This window comes from Leucopleurus acutus (genome assembly GCF_964270905.1).
Source record: "Leucopleurus acutus genome assembly, chromosome: 4".
In the NCBI taxonomy this organism is placed as follows: domain Eukaryota; kingdom Metazoa; phylum Chordata; class Mammalia; order Artiodactyla; family Delphinidae; genus Leucopleurus; species Leucopleurus acutus.
In genome coordinates, this window is record NC_139146.1 from 106,884,791 (window position 1) to 106,898,891 (window position 14,101).

Here is a 14,101-nt window from a genome sequence, read left to right on the forward strand (position 1 = left end):
TCAGAGCGGTTGGTGGGGTTTTCCAAGCCATGTTGTTTCACCCCATTCCAGGCATATTAACGTGCCCCCTGCTTGAGAATTAGTGCTGCAATTAGTCATTATGATTGGTGCGAGTGTGTGATGTCTTTATAAAAAAAAATTACTGAATAAGTACGTTTACAGATGAGGAAATTGAGGCCCCAAAGAAGTAAGATTCCCTGCCTGGCATCATATAATAAGCTAATTAGCATAGATGATTCATATCAAACAGATTGAGTAGTGGGTGGATATAATCTTTCTGATGATAAGGCTTAATTTTAGCAAAGTATATCTTTGATTATGCTATTACTAAGGAAAGGTAGCAATCAGGATAAATAAATTAGTGATTAAATTTTCTTGATTAACTCCTTTAACAGATTTCAACCCAGAGAAAATATTGTTTAAGTGAATTTCCTCTTCATTATTCTTGAGTAGAAGCTTATGTGATATCTGAAATGACATTAAGGAGAATAGATAAATACAGATACAGATACATATATAGATAATCTAAGGGTCTTAAGACTTTATTATTTTTAAATGAGGATTGAGTAAAAGTTCATAATTATTTTGTACAAATAAGTGTCATCAGACTAGTTAAATGGTGTTTTATTAAAGATCTTTTTAGTACTTTCAGTGATTTCTTTCACTATCACAGACAACTCATTTTATGCTTAATTTTATACTCTAAGAACTATTATAGCAAAAGTTCAAAGTAGATTTATTTAGGAGTCATTGGTCTTCAGTCATTCTGAACATCAAGTAAGCTTTCCTTTCAATATCTTTCTGTTAGTTGGTCATTTTAAATCTCATATTAATGCTTTTAGGTATCATTGGGAAATTTCTGTAGGACAACTGTTTTGTTTCACATTAAGATAAAAGTAACTGTTGTGCTACCTATGAATTATTCCCACTTTACCAAGAATTGGGTATGATGTAACATACTTAATATTAACATAATGTTAAAGATAACTTACTTTTCCTTCAATTATTCATAAAACATTTCAGTATTTCTCGGTATGAACCTTAGTCACTGCACTATAAGGAGATAAAATAGGGTCTTGGTTAGATGATTGGTTTGCAGAACAGTGTGCCTCACTGTCGCTCTTAGCTATGTGACTTTGGGTCCATTTTTGTCATCACTGTTGACTAGATGAACCACATGACTCTGTAAAGTTTGTTAGAATTTTCTCATATGGAAATTAGCAGCCTTGAAGAGGTGTAATGAAGACCCATGCGCTCCTAAAAGGACTTTGAAAACCAATATGGTTTATTATAACTACAGTCATTTCTACATGGTTTCTTTAGTCCACTGCTCCTACTATGTTTCCCACCAAGGTGATTTGTACCACCGTCCAAATGTAGAAACAATCAAATAATCACCAAAACTAGAAACACAGAAGTTGCTCTCCATTCTATTTCCTTCTTCCCTCAATCCAGCTGGTGATCAAGTCCTGAAATCCTAACATTCCACCCCTAGAACATCTCTCAGAGCTAACTCCGTCTTCTCCACAAGCACACACTGCTCCAATTCCATCCCATATTATAATTTTCCTCCTCAGTTTTTGTGGTAAACCCTTACTTGCTCCCCAGCTTTGAGATTTTATTCCTTTTTGATCCATCTTCCACAAGATTGCTAGAATGGCTTCTCTAAAATTCACATCAGTGACATTACGCCTCACATCAAAATCTTTACTGACTTTAAGGTAAAATCCGTATTCCTTAAACAAGGTCCTTAGCAATCTCTCCCTTACCTATTTCCCTTGTCTTATCTCACAACCCTTACTCACATGTATCATAAACTTACGGCATTTTCTTGGTTTTCCTTAGTATGCCATGTTCTTTCATATTTCTGTTCCTTTACCCAAGCTGTCCTTCCATCCTACTCCCTTCACAGCTCTACTCCTAACCCTTCCTGGCCTGACTAATTTCTCTTTGTCCTTTAAGATTGAACTCAAAAGTCTCATCCTCTGTATTTGGCACCTAGTTATTTCTATATATTAATTTTGTATTCTGCTACCTCTGTGACTTATTACGTTTTTGTAAAAATTTTAGTTTACTTCGTTTTTTCTGGGTGTAAAATCAGATTGTATGAGAGCAGTAATATATGATCCACACTTTTACAGTTTATATGTCTCCAATTTCTTTATCTTCTCTAATTGCATTTGTCTTCCACCCTCAGTATAATGTTAAGTAATAGCCATGGGTAATGGACACTTCTTAAACTTTCCCTCAGAATACATCCAATGGCAGAGGAAATTGTATCAGACTCGCAGCTTGCATGAAATCCTACATTACTTTCATATCTACTATCTTAGCCTTAAAAATATATATAAAATTTACATTTGATTCCATAGAATGCATATATATGGCTTAACATAAAAACATTTTAATTTATTTGTCCTGAAATAAAATTAATCTTTGTTGAAGATGATAATGTTTATCCTGAAGTTTCAAGTATTCTCTGTAAGCTGCCCTGTTTTGTTCTCCAGACATCTGTAGAACCCAAGTTTGATAAATAATAAGCACTTGGATGTCGAGGACTAGGTCTTCTATCTCTGGATTCCCAGCATTAAATACAGTATCTAACACCAAGTAGATGTTCAATATTTATTGAAAAAAATGAATGAATGAATGAATGAATGAACAAAAGTTCACTTTTGGAAAAATAGTGTTAAATGTTAGCATTGTGAATAATTGCAATTTTAATTATTTTTCTCATAGAAAAAGTATGACAGACAACATTGTAAAAGTCCTGCACTTTAAAATAATTTTCTGGTCTATATAATAAAACAGAACTTTTTAAAGCTTTTTATAGTTAAAAGTGTAAAATATATTAAAAAGTTCACATATTATAAGTACTCAGCTCAATGAATTTTCACATACTCACCAATTTCACAAAACTAACACCCCATCAAAAGGAGAACTTCACCTGCCCCTCAGAAGTCCCCCCATGCTCTCTTTTGGTCACTACAGCCCTTCCCTTTTTAACAGCATACAGGGAATTCCCTGGCAGTCCAGTGGTTAGGACTCCACACTTCCACTGCAGGGGGCATGGGTCAATCCCTAGGCAGGCAGCTAACATCCCGCAAGCCGCATGGTGCGCCCAAAAAACCCCAGCCAAACAAACAGCATACATTAGTTCCACAAAATCTTTTTTTTTTTTTTTGGCCGTGCCGCACCACTTTGATAATAGTAAGCATTAAATAATCATTGAACTTTTGCATTAATTAAACAATTAATAATGAGCAATAAATTCTTTTGAGCTCTTATGTCTAGTTGTCAAATTACTCTGAATTTTGTTTGACTTTCTTTCATTTGTTTAGGGTAGTAGTTCTCCACGGGTAAGAGATGTCTTTCAGGGGACTTATGGCGATATCTGGAGATATTTGGGGTTATCATGACTAGAGCATGCTACTGACATCTAGTGGGTAAAGGCATGGGTTGCTGCTAAATTTAATTCACAGAACAGCCCCCCACAAAAAGAATTATCTGACCCAAAATATTAGTAATGCCAAGACTGAGAGTAATATTTTCTAAAGAATGGGTGGGTTGTTTATGTTTGATGCAGGTTAGTTCAAATAGGTTATAGCACCATACTAATGGAGTCTAAGGTATCAGGAATTTAATTTCCCTAGGCAGTAGTTCATCTTTCTGTAGTTTAATGCGTCCCAGCCACTGACCAGATGTCCTAAACATTTCTGCTACTGATTACAAGAACGAGATGAGGCAATGTAGAAGAGCCGGTACCACCACTTCTGGAAAAATGCCTCAAAGCATCGTGTTTTGTACATATTCCAGATCCAGCTCTCCCACGTGACTAGTTCTCACTAGGTTGGAATTAGATTATTTACTTTGACTAGGAGCATTGCTTAATTTTGTTATTAGCTCCCTGAATTATTGGTCAACAGACTTAATGCAGAGGGAGTGGTACCTTATGGACTGCCAGTTAATCCAACTTCAGCCACATTTTCTTATGTTAAATGGAGAATTCTGTAGCTCTCGACAAACATTCATGCATACCCACACACCCCTGCCCTATTCCTTTCTCCCAGGGATTATAGGTCGGAAACAGTACAGTGCACATAAATGCTGATAGTAATGTTGGAAATTAATATCTGATAAAGTTGTTCTTCATGGCGGTTTGTCCGGGGGTAGTTTTTTGTGTATTTCAATGTCCCTTTTGGGTTTATTCCATTCTTGTCAAGTTGACCTACAATGAACAGAGAGAGCCAGATTTGAGGCATGGCCCTAAAACATTTGTTGGTGTGCAAGAGAGAATTAGTGGCAACATACACCAATTCTGACTTTCCTAATAAAGTATCCTCTAAAATTATTACCTCAGAGAACACTACAACAAACCAAGATTTGTATAGTGGGCACTGTAAACCTACAAGTCCTTAAACTTAATGGAGAAGATGAGCTTAGAATTTGACTATTTGCTTCTGCTTCATTTAACTGTGAATGCATATCTAAATGAAAACACTGTGTGAAGAAAGTTACTTGGGACAATTTGAATGAAATAATCTCTGCTTTGCGCTGTAGCTTGTTTCTATTATGGGAGCATGGCTTTTATTAGTACTACTTTTAGTCCTCCTAAAAAAGGTAAAATATTTCATAGATCTCTAGGCCTTTTTCAATTCGTATAGAAATTTAACACATTTAACTTTTGGGAGGATGTCAGGTAAAATGTGGTACTTAGTCCCTTTCCTCAGGGAGTTTATTTGGTTGATGAGAGCCACGTGCTCTATGTTAAGTCTTAAAAAATCAGGGAGTTGATTAAGTTCTAATACGTCATTATACTAATAATGTTAATTATTTTTAGTCATTTAGTAATGCATAGTTTAAATAATAATGCTAACTAGTATAAATACTAATAATGCACATGGCGTATTTGGAACAAAGTTAAAGCGCTTTGTCCTTTTTCTCTACATTGGCTTTATTTTTTTATTTTATTTTATTTTTTTTGCGGTACGCGGGCCTCTCGCTGTTGTGGCCTCTCCCGTTGCGGAGCACAGGCTCCGGACGCGCAGGCTCAGCGGCCATGGTTCACGGGCCCAGCCGCTCCGCGGCACGTGGGATCTTCCCGGACTAGGCACGAACCCGCGTCCCGCGCATCGGCAGGCGGACTCTCAACCACTGCACCACCAGGGAAGCCCAGCTTTACTTTTTAGAGCGCTTCACAAGCTGTAGAGAATGGGTGAGGCAGGGCAAGGGTGGAAGCAGCCCAGTGTGAAGACTGTGCAGTACTGAGTTGTGACGGACCCAAGTTAGGCTGGTAACAGAGGCGGTGGTGAGAATATTAAAAGACTGTACTCAAGGCTCAAAATTTTATAAAATAAATACATTTTTTACTGTTTCACCAAGAATATTCCTAAGGGAGACTGGCATCTTTTTTTAAAAAAAAAAAAAGGAAAGCACATGGTGGAGAAGAATACAACAACTAATAGTATAATTTGGTGCCAAGGCCTTGATTCTTGCCAAGACACCAACAGTCTTACCCGCTATTGCTTTTGTGCCATCAATGCAAATGTCAACACAGTGAACTTATACTGAATATTTTAATGCGCTATTTCCAGTAACCAGGCTTCATCCTTTTCTCCTTTGGCTGCAGATCCTAATTATCTCATGGCTAACGAACGCATGAACCTGATGAACATGGCCAAGCTGAGTATCAAGGGCTTGATTGAATCTGCTCTGAACCTAGGGAGAACTCTGGACTCTGACTACGCGCCTCTCCAGCAGTTCTTTGTGGTGATGGAGCACTGCCTGAAACACGGCTTGAAAGGTAGACCATGGTCTCCAGATACAAATGTGCACACACCTGTTTCCTAGCAATACATGCTCCAGAAGAGAAGCATTCCTGGTGGAGCCAAAGAATAAGAGTCTTTTTCTTTTTTTTTTTTGCGGTACGCGGGCCTCTCACTGTTTTGGCCTCTCCCGCTGCGGAGCACAGGCTCCGGTTGCGCAGGCCCAGTGGCCATGGCTCTGGGAAGCCCAACTGTGAGCTTTTGAGGACAGGACCTGGTCTTGTTCACCTTGGCTTCTTTTCCTCCTCCTGCTCCAATCTTTGATAACCTGTTCTTGGATTACATATTCTTTTCCCCTGGACTGTTTTCTTCACTAATACCACACGGCTTTAAGCATGATATTGTTAAAATATTTTATCGTTATTATACAGCTAGTCCATAAATTCTTCCTGAAAGAGGAAGGACCGAGTCTTGGAAAGTAGGGGATTTTTGATTTTTATGAAATGTTATCTATTATGAAAGCATGAATAATTTTAGAACTGTCTGATAACCTGGGATTAATTCCCGGAAAAGTGCACTGAATAGATGGGAGAGGGTATGTGTGTGTTGAGAGTGTGTTTATGTTGTGAAAAATGTTAAAATATTGCTTTGTTTTTATCGCCTTAGCTAAGAAAACTTTTCTTGGACAAAATAAATCCTTCTGGGGGCCTCTAGAACTGGTAGAAAAGCTTGTTCCAGAAGCTGCAGAGATAACAGCAAGTGTTAAAGACCTTCCAGGACTTAAGTAAGTTTAAGGTTCAATTCTGTGTGTCAGGGAAAACATTCTTCTTAACTACCTTCTTTAGGAATGAGACTAAAGACAACGGTGATCATAATAATTTATTTCATAACAGTCCAGAATGCAAAATGCTGTTATGAATAAGTGATGTTACGAGAGAACTGGTAGCGTAGAATAATGAGAAGTGTGAGGGATAATTATTCTTAATCTAAGAAAGGTTGTCTTCATGTTAAAATACCAAATGTTCTCTTTTTTTTAAAAACACTTGTGGGTATCAGCTAGTGAGTCTCAAGAAGTTAGATCTAGGGAGGTGGCGTGTTGGACTTAAGACAAACAATGTGTTTGATGAGAACCAAGATTAAAACAGTTGTCAAGTGAGCCTCAGGATCTGACACCCGGAACCTGCCTTGGGACTTGAAAAAGAGTGGTAATCACCTTCCCAAATTAGATTGGTCTAATTGTAATCAAGTAGAGGTCTAAGTGGCCTGTGTCCTGATTATTGTTATTCGGGTCCTTACATGATCCACACTAAATTTATGAGGATTTACCAAAACTAGTCTGATGGAGCATTTTCAGTTTGGCCTTCCAGAGGTCTTGTCTTCAAATCATAGTCTCATTCAGTAATTAATTCCTCACGAGAGCATTTGTCCCAAACATACCCCTGGCTCCCACTGGCCCACACAGAAGTCCTCCCACAGGAGTGTGGTGGGAGAGGCTGTGAGGGGCACGTCCTGTGCACCTTATACTGGGGGGGGCCCGTTAGCGGGAGTAAATGGACCTGTCCCACTGTGGCCTCTAGCTCTGCTACTTTTAGTTGGTTTCTGTGTTTTTGTAGGACACCAGTAGGCAGAGGAAGAGCCTGGCTTCGTTTGGCATTGATGCAAAAGAAACTTTCAGAGTATATGAAAGCTCTGATCAATAAAAAGGAACTTCTCAGGTATGAAGATCTTCTCGTTGAGCTTCCTTCTTTTTCTCCCCATGTTCTATATCATATGAGGCTGAAGCGTATAAATTTATCATTTTGGGGGGTCAGAAACATTCGATTCATGACAACTTCACGTAGCTCAGCTAATACCTTCTCCCACATCACACACACACATACGCAAGAATAGATGTTTTTATATTAAGTGTGTTCACACTGTCTCTGTGGCATATGTATGGTCCTTTGCAGGACAGGTCAAAACTTAACAGGGAAGGCTTTTGACACCTTAGCATATACCCAGGCTCACTAAGACAGGAAGTTGACGTGTAACATTAAATTCAAATACAGCACACAAAAAAATTTCCAGTTGGGTCATAGGTACAGATGGGAATGAGAAAACAATAAAGCTTTTAGAAGAAACATAAAGTAGACAAAAATTTCTTAAACACAAAAAGTTCTACCTGTAAAGGAGAAAATGGCTAAATTGGTTACATTAAAATGAAGAACTTCTGTCCATCAAAAGTCACTCTTGAGATTAAGAGTGAGAGGTGACCGATAACTCTAAAGGAGATATTTGCAATACGTAATACATATATTCAACAAATTATGCATACTCATGGTGTATAAAGAACTCCGTCAGTCCAAAAGGAAAAAGGCAGACGAGCAAAGACAGAATTGGGTAAAGGACTTGAACAAGCCTCTCACAGAAGAAGAAAATTGAAATGGCCAGTAAAAATATTAAAAGATACCTAACTTCACTAGCCATGTTGTAAATTCAAGTTAAAACAAGAGTGTGATAACCTCACATAACCACCAGAATGGGTAAAATGAAAAAGACAGGTCATCGCAGGTGTTGGTGAGGATGTGAAGTAACTTTAATGTCCTGCTGATGAGTGAATTGGTATAGAAATTTAAGAAAACTGTTTGTCATCCTCTAGTAAAGCTGATCATGAGCATTCCTTGTGATCGAGGATTCTGCTTCTAGTTGTTATATCCAATAAAAAATGCATAGTTATATCCAACAAAAGACATGAACAAGAATGTTCATAGTTATTACAATGTTTGTACCAGCCCCAAATGTTTGTAATAGACCCCAAGTATCTATTCACAGTAGAATGGGTAGGTAAATTATGGTATACTCATACAATGAAATACCATATAGCAGCTACACACAGCCATATGGATTAATCTCACAAGTGTAATGTTGGGCAAATGAAACCAGACATGAAAAATACATTCTGCATTATTCCATTTATATAAAGTTCAGAAACATACACAATTTATCTTTCATGATAGAAGTCAGGAAAGAGCTACCATTGGCAGGGTAGGGGTAGTAAATGCGGAGTAGAAGGGAGCACAAGGTGGCTTTGGAGGTTCTGATGATGTACTGATTTTTAATATAGTGCTGGTTACATAGGTGTGTTCTCTGTGTGAAAACTCATTCCGCTGTATTGTATGATTTGTGTACTTTTTAATATATACTTTATAGGTCATTAATATTTACTAAAAGAAATTCAAGTGTAGCAGACTGCCTCTGAGAAATATTGTAAGAAGAATAAGTAATCGAGAATTTAAAGACATGGCTGAATTTTTCAAGAGCCTAGTTTTTACAAAACATTGCACTGCAGATCCTAACATGGAGCATTGTTTTAATGTTGCTGCAGCTGCGTGTGCCATTGATTGCTGTTTTCTTGCCTAAGAAAATTAAACAAATCAGGGGAAAGAGAAACAGTAACCATTCTGGAGAGCTTATTTATTTCTACAAGGGGAAGGCTCAACTTTCCAAGGATCAAGCCTTAAAGTGGTGTAGGGTCTAGTGTTCAAGCTGTAGGCGGCTACAAAATTATATGATTCAATTGGGGTCTGAAGAATTAGCTCTTCATCCAGCAGAGCGCTAGAGTAAATGCATTCAGTCTTACGCACTAGACGGAACACTTTTTTTTTTTTTTTTTTTTGCGGTATGCGGGCCTCTCGCTGTTGTGGCCTCTCCCGTTGCGGAGCACAGGCTCCGGACGCGCAGGCTCAGCAGCCATGGCTCACGGGCCCAGCCGCTCCGCGGCACATGGGATCTTCCCGGACCGGGGCACGAACCCGTGTCCCCTGCATCGGCAGGCGGACTCTCAACCACTGCGCCACCAGGGAAGCCCGGGAACACTTTTTAATACATATTTTCACTTACTTTGACTGAGCACTTTCACACCCTAGGTATGTCTAACAGAAATGCATGTGTATATGTACCCAAACCCATGTGCAGTAGTGTTCAGCAAAGCACTGTAGCCTGCACAACTGAAACAGCAAATAGAATGAATCCATTGTGGTATATCCCTACCATGGAATACTGTCCAGAGGTGAAAGTGAATGAACTACTATTGCATACAACAATACAGTATATGTATTACTAAATCACTTTGCTGTATACCTGAAACTAACATAACATTGTAAGTCAACTATACTCCAATATAAAATAAAAAAATTTTAAATATATATAAAATTAAATTTAAAAAATAAAGCGGATCAGAAAAAAGGCAATTTTTTAAAAACAAAATAATCGGTTTTTTTAAGACGCATGAAAGATTGAAAAATTATCCCCTGGTGCGTTACAAATACAGATATGTGGCAGAAGCATGAATGCTCACTCCAGTGAAAATACCATTCTAATCACTTTTCTTTCAGCTGGACTGTCTGTTATCTAGAGTCTGTTCATGTCCCTATTATCTAAAATAAAGTATCCAAGTAATCCTTGTTTTTACTTTTTTGCTGTTATTATAGATGACCATATTTAACCACGAGGCAAGTGCTTTTCTCCTTGTCTCATGGTTACATCATTGGATTCTTGAGGTTTTATTACAGTAGACTGTTTCATGGATTTCTCTTACAGTGAATTCTATGAACCCAACGCCCTCATGATGGAAGAAGAGGGAGCCATAATTGCCGGTCTGTTGGTGGGTCTGAATGTCATTGATGCCAATTTCTGTATGAAAGGAGAAGATTTGGACTCTCAGGTATGAGGAGGATACTTGGTTACCTAGTGTGTCACTCTGAGTTCTGTTATCTCAGAATTTGGATTGATCAGATTATACCAACCAAATTAGGGGAACTTCTATGAGTCATAAATAGGATTTTCTTTATTTTTGATGTGAATATAAAAAATCTGTTTGTTTTTCCTTCCAGCTTGGCTTATTTATGCATAATGAATGTTTTTCAAATTCTTGTCTTAACTGTGATCCCTGTTAAAAATATTTTGCACAGGGTAAAAAATATATATATATGCTGTGTGCTGTGTGGTTCAGCAGCAAACATATGTATATGTGTTTGCCGTAGCATCTTATGGAAAAACCCAAACAAACTTTTTGGCCAACCTAATATATGTACACACATATAAGCCAAAATATATACACAGGGGTTTAGTAGCAGAATATTTTAAATAAGCAAGAGAGAAAGAAATGTTAAACCTTAATTTATATTAAGTATTCAGTTGACTTTCTTAGCCATGTCCTACTGACTTAATCTTGGTTCTTTATTTACAACCCTTGCCAATTCTTTTTTTTTTTTTAAGGAGGAGCATTTTTTTTTTTAAGTTACCTTTTCCAACTTTTTTTTTCTTCTCTTTTGTTGGCTACGTTGGGTCTTCGTTGCTGCGCACGGGCTTTCTCTAGCTGTGGCGAGCAGGGGCTACTCTTCGTTGCAGTGCACGGGCTTCTCTGTCGCTTCTCTTGTTGTGGAGCGTGGGCTCTAGGCGCGTGGGCTTCAGTAGTTGCAGCACACAGGCTCAGTAGTTGTGGCTTACAGGCTGTAGAGCACAGGCTCAGAAGTTGTGACACACAGGCTTAGTTGCTCCGCGGCATGTGGGATCTTCCCGGACCAGGAATCGAACCCGTGTCCCCTGAATTGGCAGGCAGATTCTTAACCACTGCGCCACCAGGGAAGTCCCGTCAATTTATTTTTTTTTAACATCTTTATTGGGGTATAATTGCTTTACAACCGTCAATTCTTGATTATAATAAAACATTAAATTTTTATTAAAAATTTCTAGTAGTTGTCATGACCGTAATACTATTTTGAGTACCTAAAAAGAGACATTGTGTTATGCCTTGGGAAAAGTATCTAATTTTATATTGAATTCTGAACATTCTCTCTGTAGGTTGGAGTTATAGATTTTTCAATGTATCTCAAGGATGGGAACAGCAGTAAAGGTAGTGAAGGGTATGTACAAAGAAAATTAGTTTTCTTTTTTCTTTAATGTTCTTTGATAGTATTTAAAGTTTACAACAGTACTGCTTTAACAGATGTGCTGAAAGAATTTCTGATGAGGTAGCTTTAATAGAATCTTGTCAAAAATATCTGACAATTATGCCTGCTAAACCCTAAAAGGGATTTTAGTTAAGTAGATTTTCCTACTATGTGGCTCAGGGGCAAACAAAATAAAAATTTTTATAAAAGGAATCAAATGCTTCATCTCTTAAAAGTAATGTTTGGAAACATGGTTTTCTTGACCAGAAGGATTGCATTGTCCGTTTGCTTAAAATTTGCACTATTACATGTGCATCATAGGATTATGTAAAATGCTAATATTAGGGGGAGCTGAGTGTATGGGAACTGGGCACTACTTTTACAACTTCTGTAAATTTGAAATAATTTCAAAATTTAAAGTTTTAAAAATATTCATATGGTACTTGGAAATTAGCGATCAGAAACTCACCTTTTACCTTTATAAACTGAGCAGTTGAAAGCATAGTCTGAAGTTTTTAACCTTAGGCATTGAGCTAAGATTATATTGCTTGTCCTTTTACTAGTCATAGAGGTATGTGGCCTTGAATTTTGTTTTTCAGTTGAAAAGTCTGTCTGTTTAACTTTCGCCTATTCTAGATTATCTGGTCCCAGAAGTGAACCTTCTTTTTCCACACTTAATTTACTCATGTAATAATAAACACCTGATCTTTGTGAAAGCCTTTTATACCATTCACTCTGAAGCCAAACAGCAGTTAAAGGCAAATAAATATATAGCCTTTGAGAACAATAATTATTTCACCCAAATAAGCTTAATTCAATTCCTATGACAAATGGAAAATTGTTATGATAAATAATACTAACAAAGCTAAAATAAAAATCTATCAATTGTGAGAAGAAACTTTTTATTCTTTAAATGCCTCTAATAGATTGTACATTATACCTATAACCTAAGTTATTAAGATATATAAGCTATAGCAAGAGCTTTATTAATATGCAGGGGTGGTTTCCATTTTAAACCTCCAAGTCTCTTGTTGATATGCCAAGGGGATTATACATCAGGTCTGTCTTCTGATACAGTGTGTCTGTGCCATAATTTCCTTTCTAAGTTTTATGAAAAGATTAGGGGTGGGGCATCTTGGTATTTCTAATATTATTTACTTTTTTTCTATTTTTTTTTTTTTTCCCTCAGAGATGGCCAGATTACTGCAATTCTGGATCAGAAGAACTATGTAGAAGAACTCAACAGACATCTGAAGTAAAGAATGAATAAATACTATTACGTTACTGGGGGTTTTGGTGTGGGGGAAGGGAAAGGTAAACTGATGAGCAGTTAGGATAAATTCAGACAATACTCAACAAATATATATAGAATTACTGCTTACCAGGCACTGAGCTAGACACTGGATATGTGGCATTTAACTGTTCGGTGAGCTTTAATGAAAAGCAATATAAAATCAGTATGTAATTAGAATTTTAGTGATTATGTAAATATGTTCAGTTAAGAACTCTTTAAGTTTGTGACATGGTTGAAATTGGAGGTCTTCTAGGTTCGGTAGATCCAGCCATATATTTCAGGACTAAATCTTTGGTAAAGCACTCATCACTTTAGTACCTTTAATTGTATCTCGTTGGTCCCTTGCACTTCTCATCCATTGGATTGATAGTATTAATTTACCCTTTTTCCACCATCACTACCATTAATTTACCAAGTACTCACCAAGTATTTTTCATGACCAGGTTATAAAACAATCTCTTCTTTCCTGAGGAGAGCTATCCAAAATTTATTGGTATTCTCAAGTGTACTGATGGTCTAAAAACTGTTGAATAATTCAGAAGAATTAATATACCCATTAATTACCTTATTTATAGTTCTCTTATGAAAGATAATCATTTTAATTTAAGTAAGACCTAAAATGTGACTATACCAGTATCAATATAAATTATAGTCTTGGTTCCATCTAGAAAACTCAAGAACAATTTAAGTACATTTTCTCTGGGGACTGAGTACTAATAATGAACTGACAGTAAACTGTGGAGATGTTAACCTAGCAAAGATGTGGTTACAGTTGACAAATACAAATATGACCCTATTATTTACTCTTTCAATGCCTCCATTTCTTTATCTATAACAACAACCCCCTACCTAGCACATGGGGTTGTTGAAAGGAGTAATGAAATAATGCAAGTAAAATCAGAAGAGTGCTTGGTGTATGGTAAGCACATCATAATTCATGTAGCCCATTATTATTATTACTATTACTGTTATTATTATTTAAGTAAACAAAGTTTACTGTGTAGTGCATCAACTCTTTTATTTCATCAACAAATACTTATTAAATGCAAACTTCAGTGCCAAGAATGGAGCAGGTAAGACACACATCACCTTCTAAGCTGTCTTAGAGCCTA

The 14,101-nt window shown here is 37.0% G+C and overlaps 1 protein-coding gene across 8 annotated transcripts in view; it reads left to right on the top strand.

The window, feature by feature from the left end:
- Positions 1-14,101, top strand: part of RUFY3 (RUN and FYVE domain containing 3) — an 84,103-nt gene that overhangs the window by 41,738 nt on the left and 28,264 nt on the right. For all 8 annotated transcript variants that reach the window (XR_014326174.1, XM_082838381.1, XM_082838382.1 and 5 more), the window contains exons 2-7: positions 5,630-5,803; positions 6,432-6,549; positions 7,379-7,480; positions 10,344-10,467; positions 11,607-11,668; positions 12,885-12,950. Coding sequence is in view for 7 of the 8 variants with exons in the window: in XM_082838381.1 (XP_082694507.1) it covers positions 5,630-5,803; positions 6,432-6,549; positions 7,379-7,480; positions 10,344-10,467; positions 11,607-11,668; positions 12,885-12,950 (646 nt within the window). In the remaining variant the exon portion in view is untranslated. The remainder of the gene's footprint in view (positions 1-5,629; positions 5,804-6,431; positions 6,550-7,378; positions 7,481-10,343; positions 10,468-11,606; positions 11,669-12,884; positions 12,951-14,101) is intronic.